Source organism: Panulirus ornatus, chromosome 63, assembly GCF_036320965.1.
Source record: "Panulirus ornatus isolate Po-2019 chromosome 63, ASM3632096v1, whole genome shotgun sequence".
In the NCBI taxonomy this organism is placed as follows: Eukaryota; Metazoa; Arthropoda; class Malacostraca; order Decapoda; family Palinuridae; genus Panulirus; species Panulirus ornatus.
In genome coordinates, this window is record NC_092286.1 from 2251693 (window position 1) to 2264813 (window position 13121).

The following is a 13121-nucleotide window of genomic DNA, read 5'->3' on the forward strand; positions in this document are numbered from 1 at the left end:
TCTCTTCTCTTTCACTAATAATCTTATTTCTTCATCCCACCACTCACTACCCTTTCTAATCTGCTCACCTCCCACACTTCTCATGCCACAAGCATCTTTTGTGCAAGCCATAACAGCTTCCCTAAATACATCCCATTCCTCCCCACTCCCCTTACTGCCTTTGTTCTCACCTTTTTTCATTCTGTACTCAGTCTCTCCTGGTACTTCCTCACACAAGTCTCCTTCCCAAGCTCACTTACTTTCACCACCCTCTTCACCCCAATATTCTCTCTTCTTTTCTGAAAACCTCTACAATTCTTCACATTCGCCTCCACAAGATAATGATCAGACATCCCTCCAACACATTAACATCCAAAAGTCTCTCTTTCACGTGCCTATCAATTAACACATAATCCAATGATACTCTCTGGCAATCTCTCCTACTTACATACGTATACTTATGTATATCTCTCTTTTTAAATACTTATGTATATCTCTCTTTTTAAACCAGGTATTCCCAATCACCACTCCTTTTTCAGCACACAAATCTACAAGCTCATCACCATTTCCCTTTACAACACTGAACACCCCACGTACACCAATTATTCCCTCAATTGCCACATTACTCACCTTTGCATTCAAATCACCATCACTACAACCCAGTCTCGTGCATCAAAACTTCTAACACACTCACTCAGCTGTTTCCAAAACACTTGCCTCTCATGATCTTTCTTCTCATGTGCAGGTGCACAGGCACCAATAATCACCCATCTCTCTCCATCCACTTTCACTTTTACCCATATCAATCTAGAGTTTACTTTCTTACACTCTATCACATACTGTTGTGGATGAGATAGCTTGGGAAGCGAGTCAGTTGTTGTTCGCTGATGATACAGCGTTGGTGGCTGATTCAGGTGAGAAACTGCAGAAGCTTGTGACAGAGTTCGGTAAAGTGTGTGAAAGAAGAAAACAGTAAATGTGAATAAGAGCAAGGTTATTAGGTACAGTAGGGTTGAGGGACAAGTCAATTGGGAGGTAAGTTTGAATGGAGAAAAACTGGAGGAAGTGAAGTGTTTTAGATATCTGGGAGTGGATTTGGCAGCTGATGGAACCATGGAAGCTGAAGTGAGTCACAGGGTGGGGGAAGGGGTAAAAGTTCTGGGAGTATTGAAAAATGTGTGGAAGGCGAGAACATTATCTCGGAAAGCAAAAATGGGTATGTTTAAAGGAATAGTGGTTCCAACAATGTTATATGGTTGCGAGGCGTGGGCTATAGATAGAGTTGTGTGAAGGAGGGTGGATGTGTTGGAAATGAGATATCTGAGGACAATAGGTGGTGTGAGGTGGTTTTTGCTCTCCAAGATAACATTTTGTCATTCCACACATTCTTCGTTGCTCCCAAAGCCTTTGTCTCCTCCCTAAACCTGTGAATCACTCCTGCTTTCATGGTTCCATTCGCTGTTAAGTCCCCTCAGAGATCTCTAAAACACTTCACTTCCTCCAATTTTTCTCCATTCAAACTTACATCCCAATATACTTGTCCCTCAAACCTACTGAACCTAATAACCTTGCTCTTATTCACATTTACTCTCAACTTTCTCCTTTCACATACTTTTCCAACCTCAGTCCCCAACTTCTGCAGTTTCTCACTCGAATCAGCCACTAGAGCTGTATCATGGTCAAACAACTGACTCACTTCCCAGGCCCTCCCATCCCCAACAAACTGCATACTCACCCCTCTCTCCAAAACTCTTGCATTTACCTCCCTAACCACCCCATCCATAAACAACTTAACCATGGGGACATCACGCACCCCTGCTGCAGACCCACATTCACTAGGAGCCAATCACTCTCCTCTCTTCCTACTCGTACACATGCCTTACATCCTTGGTCAAACTTTTTGCTGCTTCTAGCAACTTACCTCCCACATCATATACTCTTAAGACTTTCCACAAAGCATCTCTGTCAACCCTATCATATGCTTTCTCCAGATCCATAAATGCTACATCCAAATCCATCTATTTTTCTTTCTGTTTTTCGAAGTATTCCTCACACACATTCTTCAAAGTAAACACCTGATCCACAACATCCTCTAACACTTCTGGAACCACACTGCTGTTCCCCAATCTGGTGCTCTGTACATGCTTCACCTTATCAATCAATACCTTCCCATATGATTTCTCAGGAATACTCAGCAAACTTATACCTTTAATTTGAACACTCACCTTTATCCCCTTTGCCTATGTACAATGGCACTATGCATGCATTCCACCAATCCACAGGCACTTCACCATGATCGATACATACATTGAATATCCTTACCAACCAATCAACAACACGCTCTTCCCCTTTCTTAATAAATTCCACTGCAATACCATCCAAACCCACTTTCTTGCCAGATTTTATCTTCCACAAAGCTTTCACTACCTCTTCTCTCTTAACCAAACCATTCTCCCTGACCCTCTTACTTTGCACACCACCCACAACAAAAGACTCTATATCTGTCACTCATTAATCAAACACATTCAACAAACCTTCAAAATACTCAATCCATTTCCTTCTCACTTCATCACTACTTGTTATTACTTACCCACTTGCCCCCTTCACCGATGTCCCCATTTGTTCTCGTCTTACGCACGTTACTTACCTCCTTCCAAAACATCTTTTTATTCTCCCTAAAGTGGGGAGGGGGCAAAGGTTCTGGGAGTTATGAAGAATGTGTGGAGGGATAGAATGTTATCTCAGAGAGCAAAGAGGGGTATGTTTGTAGGAATAGTAGTTCCAACAATGTAATGTGGTCTGTAGGGATCAGCTGTGGATAGAAGGTTTCAAAGTATTGTACACGATAGCTGAAGAGAGGGTGTGTGCAAATAAGGCCAATGTTTCCTTGGTCTTGATGCTTCCTAACTGATATAATACAGCACAAGAAAAAATTAGTATACTGTAATTCTTACGCTGCCTGAGCATCACTTTTATGTGACTCCTACAGCTTAAAGGCTATGCTGGTAAGTAAAGTTAGCTCATTTGATGTGGAAAATGTTGTGAACAGATAATGTGGGAGGAGAACTGCTGGTAATGATACAATGTTATCCTGTAGGTGGAGCAAACAAATATGATCTACACATATTCACAATTGCCCCTTTTCTTAAACCATGTATTCCCAATTGCCATTTCTCTTTCACATACAATCTGACAAGCTTTTCCCTCTTTCCACATACATATAGTGCCCCAGACATCCTCCACACTTATACCCTCAACTGCCACATCATCCATCCTTAAATTAAGATTCAACCCCATGTATTAAAACTGCCGAAAAACACACTCAGCTCCTCCTATAAAGTAGCAATAACAAATAATTACCTTGAAATTGATGAAAGCAAAGCCCTTTGAATGGCCAGTATTCTTGTCCTTAGCAAGGAAGATACGACTGATATCTCCAAATGGGCGGAAGAGTTCCTGCAGATCCTGTTCTCTAGTGTTTTCTGAGAGGTTGGTAACACGTACAGTTGCAGTTTCATCTGAAAGTGAAAGGTGGAATGAGTAAAATTCTGCCAAGTTACCGATTTCTTATTTTAAATTTTCTTTTGGTCTTAACTTTTATATATAAAACCTGCTCTATGTGGTACTAAAAACATACAATGATTTATGATTTTCTTCAAGGAAAGCAAACATCTTCCCTAAACAATGTGTTATCAAATTTTTTCACAATATGTATGCACTAATACTTCTCTTTGATCAGGACCTTCCAATTCTTTACAATAATTGTCTGTTAAAGAGTATTCATAGAAGGACTTTCATAGCATTAAAAAGTATAAATAAAAAAAAAACATTTTACTTCTAATTCTTTATATTAACCGTCAATTCAGTGTAATCATAAAAAATCTTTTTCTAGTGTCATAAAAAAATCACTAAAACAAATATACTAAAATATCTAAAAAACACCACTTGCCAAAATTTTTTTTTTTTTTAGAAAACTAAATAACATTATTTTCTTAATACATTTCAAAGTTCATTCCAAGTGTTGCTAGGTTTGTTATGAGAAGTTAAACACATAACCATATGTTCATATAAAATGGTTCTTAACACCAAAATGGCTCACACAGTTAAAGTATATAAAAAAATATATATAACACTAGCATAATGAATGCAGACAAAAAGAAACCATGGTAACATGAAAGGAGAAGCTAACAAAGTATGAGGTTGAAAAGTGAAGTAAGCTGGAACAGTAAAAGAATTATTAACAAATAAAAAGTAATGGTAACTTAAAAGAATATTTGTCAAACCTGCACTAGTCAATCCTCTTAAGCAATTTATGGTAAATGACCAAGATAACTGCTTTGGCCAGTATTCAAGGTCTCAACCATGGGAAATGGCAATAATCAGTCAGTCTGCAGCAGCTGTTAGAAGCCATGGTTCAAAAATCATGAGCCACTATCGGCTCCAGTTAGAAGCCAGTCAGAAGCTACAAGCAACACTCAAAAGTAAGCACTTGTAGTCAGTAAACATTAGCTTGCATCCATGATTAGAAGCTAGAGACAATAACTATGACCAGTAGCTATGGTAAGTAGCCATGGTCAACTGTCAGGGCCAATAACAGTGACAAATGGCTGTAGCTAATAGTAACAGTAAAAATCAGTCTTAGTTCAATGGCTACAATCAAATTTTATGTCATTATCAATAAAGGGCAGCCATGTGAAAGGTGAAAGAATGTGATGGTCTCATAAGCATTCACTTCTGAGGAGAAAAAGAACTTGGGATAAGCTAAACTATAATGGATTTATTTAAACCCTTTTGGTTCAACTGAAATGATCAAAAAGTCACACATCTTCCACCAGCACATCAAGGTGGTATCTTCAAGGGAAAGAGAAAGAGGAAAGGGATGAAGCAAGTGTATAAAAGATGTTGCAATGGGATCTCTTAACTTGCGTAGAAATCATCATGCATAGAGAAGGCCCTCAATGGCCACAATGCAGTACAGCAGAAACCACACACCATAATTCATGAGTAATGAAAACAGGGGAGTGAGAAAGGAGACAACAGATCTGGAAAGGTGAGTTTCATGAGTGAAATAGGAAATGAGATAGCCTAATTTATATATCTGTCTATCTCTATCTCTGATGCCCATTCCCTCAGTGAACTCCTTCAAGGGAGCTACGATGGAAAAAGTCTCCTTAACTGGTGAACTCACGTGTCACTTCTTAGCCCTTAGTGCTTCACCCTTACCAGGCCACTGGCAGAGGGCAACAATAGCACAGTGTTTCCAGACTCTCTATCCTAATGTTCCACTGACTACTTCTGCCTAATGTAGCTATCAACTGTTCATGCCTTATATTCCAACCCATTATTTCTAATAAATGCTCCCATCTCTTGTTCCTACCTACTACATTGACCTAATGCTCCTGCCTTATATTCTTATCCACAACTTCTATCAGATACTCTTTAACATTTTGCCTAAAGGCAGGGCTAGCACTTAGTGGTCACTGCAGGAAAATCTAGTTATGAAGAATGTGTTGTGAGTGAAGTGTTGTAACAGAGACTGTATGTTTGTGGACAGAATGCCAGCAGTCCACAAGTGGGTGAGTCAGAAAGAAAAGACAGCTTCATGGGGAAAAGGATTGCAATTTGACAACCACTGAAGTGCTGGCTCATCACACACCCATCACTAATTCTCCAGATTGCTAAACAGGTAGTACCAGAAATATACATCCCAGTTCAATGGCTGCCTACTACATCCTAATTGCTTTTCATAATGAAAAGCAGTAGTATTACATAATTTCTTTCAGAGAGACTATATCAATTTCAAGAATGTCAAAGACATATAAAACTGCCATTCTGACATTACATAAAGGAGAAAGGTGAGAGTAAATGTGAATAAGAGCAAGGTTATTAGGTTCAGCAGGGTTTAAAGACTAGTTAATTGGGATTAGAGTTTGACTGGAGAAAAATTGGAGGAAGTGAAGTGTTTCAGATATCTGGGAGTGAACTTAGCAGCAAACTGAATCATGGAAGTGGAAGTGAGTCATAGGGTGGGGGACGGAGCAAAGGGTCAGAAAGTGATGAAAAGTGTGTGTACAGAGAGAATGTTATGAGAGAGCAAAAATGGGTATGTTTGAAGGAATAGTAGTTCCAACAATATTATATGGTAGCAAGGCATGAACTATAAATAGGGTTGTACACAGGAGGGTGGATGTGTTGGAAATGAAATGTTGATGACAACATGTGGTGTGAGGTGGTTTGATCAAGTAAGCAATGAAAGGGTGAGATGTGAGGAATAAAAAGAGTGGTTGAGAGAGAAGAGAGTGTGTTGAAATGGTTGGGACATGAAAAAAAATAAGTATACCACCCGGTATATCACATCATTCCAATTCACTTCATTCCTTGCACGCCTTTCACCCTCCTGCATGTTCAGGCCCTGATCACTCGAAATCTTTTTCACTCCATCTTTCCACCTCCAATTTGGTCTCCCACTTCTCCTCGTTCCTTCCACCTCTGACACATATGTCCTCTTTGTCAATCTTTCCTCACTCATTCTCTCCAAGAACCCAAACCATTTCAAAACACCCTCTTCTGCTCTCTCAACCACACTCTTTTTATTACCACACATCTCTCTTACCCTATTATTAATTATTTGATCCAACCACCTCACACCACATACTGTCCTCAAACATCTCATTTCCAGCACATCCACCCTCCTGCACCCAACTCTATCCATAGCCCACGCCTCGCAACCATACAACATTGTTGGAACCACTATTCCTTCAAACATACCCATTTTTGCTTTCCGAGATAGTGTTCTTGACTTCCACACATTCTTCAAGGCTCCCAGAATTTTCACTCCCTTCCCCACCCTATGATTCACTTCTGCTTCTATGGTTCCATCCGCTGCCAAATCCTCTCCCAGATATCTAAAACACTTCACTTCCTCCAGTTTTTCTCCATTCAACCCTACTGTACCTAATAACCTTGCTCTTATTCACATTTACTCTCAACTTTCTTCTTTCACACACTTTACCAAACTCAGTCACCAGCTTCTGCAGTTTCTCACATGAATCAGCCACCAGCGCTGTATCTAAAGCAAACAACAACTGACTCACTTCCCAAGCTCTCTCATCCACAACAGACTGTGTACTTGCCCCTTTTTTCAAAACTCTTGCATTCACCTCCCTAACAACCCCATCCATAAACAAATTAAACAACCATGGTGACATCACACACCCCTGCCGCAAACCTACATTCACTGAGAACCAATCACTTTCCTCTCTTCCTACACGTACACATGCCTTATATCCTCAATAAAAACTTTTCACTGCTTCTAACAACTTGCCTCCCACACCATATATTCTTAATACCTTCCACAGAGCATCTCTATCAACTCTATCATATGCCTTCTCCAGATCCATAAATGCTACATACAAATCTATTTGCTTTTCTAAGTATTTCTCACATACATTCCTCAAAGCAAACACCTGATCCACACATCCTCTACCACTTCTGAAACCACACTGCTCTTCCCCAATCTGATGCTCTGTACTTGCCTTCACCCTCTCAATCAATACCCTCCCATATAATTTCCCAGGAATACTCAACAAACTTATACCTCTGTAATTTAAGCACTCACCTTTGTCCCCTTTGCCTTTGCACAATGGCACTATGCAAGCATTCCGCCAATCCTCAGGCACCTCACCATGAATCATACATACATTAAATAACCTTACCAACCAGTCAACAATACAGTCACCCCCTTTTTTTTATAAATTCCACTGCAATACCATCCAAACTTGCTGCCTTGCCGGCTTTCACCTTCCGTAAAGCTTTTACTACCTCTTCTCTGTTTACCAAATTATTTTCCCGAACCCTCTCACTTTGCACACCACCTCAACCAAAACACCCTATATCTGCCACTCTATCATCAAACACATTCAACAACCTTCAAAATACTCACTACATCTCCTTCTCACATCACCTCTACTTGTTATCACCTCCCCAATAGCCCCCTTCACTGAAGTTCCCATTTGTTCCCTTGTCTTACGCACTTTTACCTCCTTCCAAAACATCTTTTTATTCTCCCTAAAATTTAATGATACTCTCACCCCTCACTCTCATTTGCCCTCTTTTTCACCTCTTGCACCTTTCTCTTGAACTCCTGCCTCTTTCTTTTATACATCTCCCACTCATTTGCATTATTTCCCTGCAACAATCGTCCAAATGCCTCTCTCTTCTCTTTCACTAATAATCTTACTTCTTCATCCCACCACTCACTACCCTTTCTAATCAACCCACCTCCCACACTTCTCATGCCACAAGCATCTTTTGCACAAGCCATCACTGCTTCCCTAAATGCATCCCATTCCTCCCCCACTCCCCTTACCTCCTTTGTTTTCACCTTTTTCCATTCTGTACTCAGTCTCTCCTGGTACTTCCTCACACAAGTCTCCTTCCAAGCTCACTTACTCTCACCACTCTCTTCACCCCAACATTTTCTCTTCTTTTCTGAAAAACTCTACAAATCTTCACCTTCGCCTCCACAAGATAATGATCAGACATCCCTCCAGTTGCACCTCTCAGCACATTAACATCCAAAAGTCTCTCTTTTGCGCGCCTATCAATTAACACGTAATCCAATAACGCTCTCTGGCCATCTCTCTTACTTACATACATATGCTTATGTATATCTCTCTTTTTAAACCAGGTATTCCCAATCACCAGTCCTTTTTCAGCACATAAATCTACAAGCTCTTCACCATTTCCATTTACAACACTGAACACCCCATGTACACCAATTATTCCCTCAACTGCCACATATATATATGTATATGAATAAAGTGTATATGAACGCGCACCTTCATAGAACATACAAAGCTCCATCAGCCAGGATCGAACCTGGGACCCCTTGTGCAAGAGGCAGGCATGCTAACCGCTAGGCTAAGGGACTGTATAATAGGAAACAACTATTTGAAATACTAAGTACTCGAATACCCTTCGTCTCACTATACGTTGAAATGTGTAGGTTTGAATAAGTGTGTGTGTGTGGATGTGTATGTATATACATGTGTAAGTGGAAGGGCTGGGCCATTCTTTCGTTTGTTTCCTTGTGCTACCTCGCTAACACGGGAGACAGCAAATAAGTATAATAAATAAATAAAATAATCCTTAAATAAGTAGAGTCAAGAATGTGAATACAATGCATACTTCCTCTACACTTTTCAGGAGCAAACTATTCTATTTTAGTGAAGCATATAAATAACGGCATACCTCTACCCCTGGCTGACATCATAGACTCTCCTTTCTTAGAGCCTCCATCTCTCATGGATGGTGGAACATACTTTCCCTGAGTTCCACCAGCAATCTTGCTCTTGTCAACTGGAGGCCCACCACCTGGTTGTGGGGTTTCCTCTTCCAACTTCTCTTCTCCCTGAAAAGTCAAAATACAGTAAAGTGCATCTGTACCCATTAAAGATCAATGTTTCTCAGTATAAACAATTTAAAGCATATGGTCATCGACCCCTAAGTATATATCAATCTTTATCTCTCACACCTGCTCCCTCCAAGAACTCGCTTCAAGAAGGTGGCCACAGTAAGAGAGACTCCACTTTTCTTGTCCTTATGTGCTTTCCTTACATACACCATTCAAAGCATTCTTCCCCCATTTCTCTCCCTTCAGTACTCTTCCACTCTATTTTCCCATGTCAATGGTAGTCTTCCTCTCATACCAATTCCTTTAATTTTACTATCACACACTCTCCTTGTGAATCCCAATCCAGCATTCTTTCCACATACTTAATCCACCTCCAAGTAATACATTTCACCCACCACTATAATTACTTATTAACTATGATTCTGGTTACCAGTGTGCTATGAGCAGCCCATTCATGTGTCGCTATGTATTTTGCAACCAGTAATATGATGCACTCTCACAATCAGCAAAAGATCTTATTTACGTAAATGGGAGGCACAATGTATGATATCACGTCATTAATAAAGAAAAGAAAGAAGTTTGTGGACAATAACAAAAGATCTTGAGAAAAAAGGATGAATGACAATATGGGAGAATAACAAGCTACCTGGGGATAAGGAAGTACTTTCTGAAACCAGGAGCAGAAGAGAGAGACAAGCAAGGATTTACTCCTGGAGACTCATGCTAAAGTGTCTGAATATGCTGACATGTAACAAGAATGAAAAGAAGGGAAGGTGCTATGTTTCATGAAAGAAATCTGCAGGTTCTGGTTCTGAGTGAATCCAAGTTGAAGGAGAATGTACCATCATAGGTACCTATGAGTATCAACAATAAGAACATGATTCTCTCATGAGGTAGGGTAGAGTAGAGCACAGCACTCACTTCATGTCTTGTTTGGTGAATACTCTTCCTCTCAGCTGCCATGCACCTTCCATATATGTCAATCTGAGGTTCAAGGAGCAACCTTAACCATGCATCTTATCCTCTTTTGAACGTAGTTGCTCCATTAGTTTTTTGTCTTTTGGTATTGCAATAATATAAATAAACTGTTAAGCTTTGTAGAACACATACAATCTTGTCTATCATTTTGATGTGTCATCAGGATTTACTCCCAAGTTGATAATTCTATCTTCCTTGCTGAGAAGCTTTCACACTTAAAATGTCACTCTTTATGCCTTCTATCTATTGCTATGTATTCATGTAATTCTGTTTTATTCATTATGACCTACAGAAATAAAGTTTCAATTTCTCATAATTCATATGCTCTACACCAATAATTCCCAAACAAAGTGCTCTGAACATTCCCTAAGGGAGATGCCAAGGTTTTGATTCAAATTATCATAATACTGAAATTTTTGCTTTTATATCATAGAAATCTGACAGTTTTTGTTAGTATATGTGATTAAATAATGGTATTGTAAGCCCAACATTCATATGGCATGGATTAAAAATGGCTATCAAACCCAATATATGAATAAAGTTTAAGAAATATAATATGGAAAAGGGTTGCTATAAGTTGTAATGAATATAGGAAATGAGTTCTACTGCACACATTAAATGAGTTTAGGGTGCTTTCAGTGAAAGCAAAATTTGAAAACCACAAATCTAGACAATCACTTTTGTTTTGTGAGATGTCTGTTATTTTGAAGTCTGTACAATTCTATCCTCATAGCTGGTGAACAAACAATACTGCAGTTTTCTACTTTCATTTCAGTCTACTCACAGCATGTTGACCCCATATATCACATGGCTCCAAAATGACTCTGTCCCATGCATACCCATCCTCTTGCACGTCTAGGCCCTAATCACTTAAAACCTTTTTCACTCACTCCTTCCATATATTATCCTTATCATTGATCATTATAATCCTTCATCACTATTTCCTGCATTAGTGAGGTAGCATCAGGACACAGAAAAAAAAGAACATCCATTCATACACGCACATATACATATATATATTTCAACGTATACATATTTATTTATTTAATTTATCTATTTTGCTTTGTCGCTGTCTCCCGCGTTAGCAAGGTAGCGCAAGGAAACAGACGAAAGAATAACCCAACCCAGCCACAAACACATGTATATACATACACGTCCACATACGCAAATATACATACCTATACATCTCAATGTACACATATATATACACACACAGACATATGCATATATACACATGTATATAATTCATACTATCTGCCTTTATTTGTTCCCATCGCCACCTCGCCACACATGGAATAACATCCCCCTCACCCCTCATGTGTGCGAGGTAGCGCTAGGAAAAGACACCAAAGGCCCCATTCGTTCACACTCAGTCTCTAGCTGTCATGTAAATAAAACACCGAAACCACAGCTCCCTTTCCACATCCAGGCCCCACATACTTTCCATGGTTTACCCCAGACGCTTCACATGCCCTGGTTCAATCCATTGACAGCACGTCGACCCCGGTATACCACATCGTTCCAATTCACTCTATTCCTTGCACGCCTTTCACCTTCCTCCATGTTCAGGCCCCGATCACTCAAAATCTTTTTCACTCCATCTTTCCACCTCCAATTTGGTCTCCCACTTCTCCTCGTTCCCTCCACCTCTGACACATATATCCTCTTGGTCAATCTTTCCTCCCTCATTCTCTCCATGTGACCAAACCATTTCAAAATGCCCTCTTCTGCTCTCTCAACCAGACTCTTTTTATTTCCACACATCTCTCTTACCCTTACATTACTTACTCGATCAAACCACCTCACACCACATACTGTCCTTAAACATCTCATTTCCAGCACATCCACCCTCCTGCGCACAACTCTATCCATAGCCCACGCCTTGTAACCATACTACATTGCTGGAACCACTATTCCTTCAAACATACCCATTTTTGCTCTCCGAGATAATGTTCTCGACTTCCAAACGTTCTTCAAGGCTCCCAGAATTTTCGCCCCCTCCCCCACCCTATGATTCACTCCACTTCCATGGTTCCATCCGCTGCCAGATCCACTCACAGAAATCTAAAAAACTTTACTTCCTCCAGTTTTTCTCCATTCAAACTTACCTCCCAATTGACTTGACCCTCAACCCTACTGTACCTAATAACCATGCTCTTATTCACATTTACTCTTAACTTTCTTCTTTCACACACTTTACCAAACTCAGTCACCAGCTTCTGCAGTTTCTCACATGAATCAGCCACCAGCGCTGTATCATCAGCGAACAACAACTGACACTTCCCAAGCTCTCTCATCCACACCAGACTGCATACTTGCCCCTCTTTCCAAAACTCTTGCATTCACCTCCCTAACAACCCCATCCATAAACAAATTAAACAACCATGGAGACATCACACACCCCTGCCGCAAACCTACATTCACTGAGAACCAATCACTTTCCTCTCTTCCTGCACGTACACATGCCTTATATCCTCAATAAAAACTTTTTACTGCTTCTAACAACTTGCCTCCCACACCATATATTCTTAAAACCTTCCACAGAGCATCTCTATCAACTCTATCATATGCCTTCTCCAGATCCATAAATGCTACATACAAATCCATTTGTTTTTCTAAGTATTTCTCACATACATTCTTCAAAGCAAACACCTGATCCACACATCCTCTACCACTTCTGAAACCACACTGCTCTTCCCCAATCTGGTGCTCTGTACTTGCCTTCACACTCTCAATCCATACCCTACCA

General features: G+C 40.1%; 1 protein-coding gene across 1 annotated transcript in view; it reads right to left on the minus strand.

Annotated features, from left to right (window-relative positions):
- Positions 1-13121, minus strand: part of LOC139745897 (eukaryotic translation initiation factor 3 subunit G-like) — a 69701-nt gene that overhangs the window by 14184 nt on the left and 42396 nt on the right. The window contains exons 6-7 of the mRNA XM_071656558.1: positions 9232-9391; positions 3340-3497 (exon numbers count right to left, since the gene is read on the minus strand). Coding sequence (XP_071512659.1) covers positions 3340-3497; positions 9232-9391 — 318 coding nt within the window. The remainder of the gene's footprint in view (positions 1-3339; positions 3498-9231; positions 9392-13121) is intronic.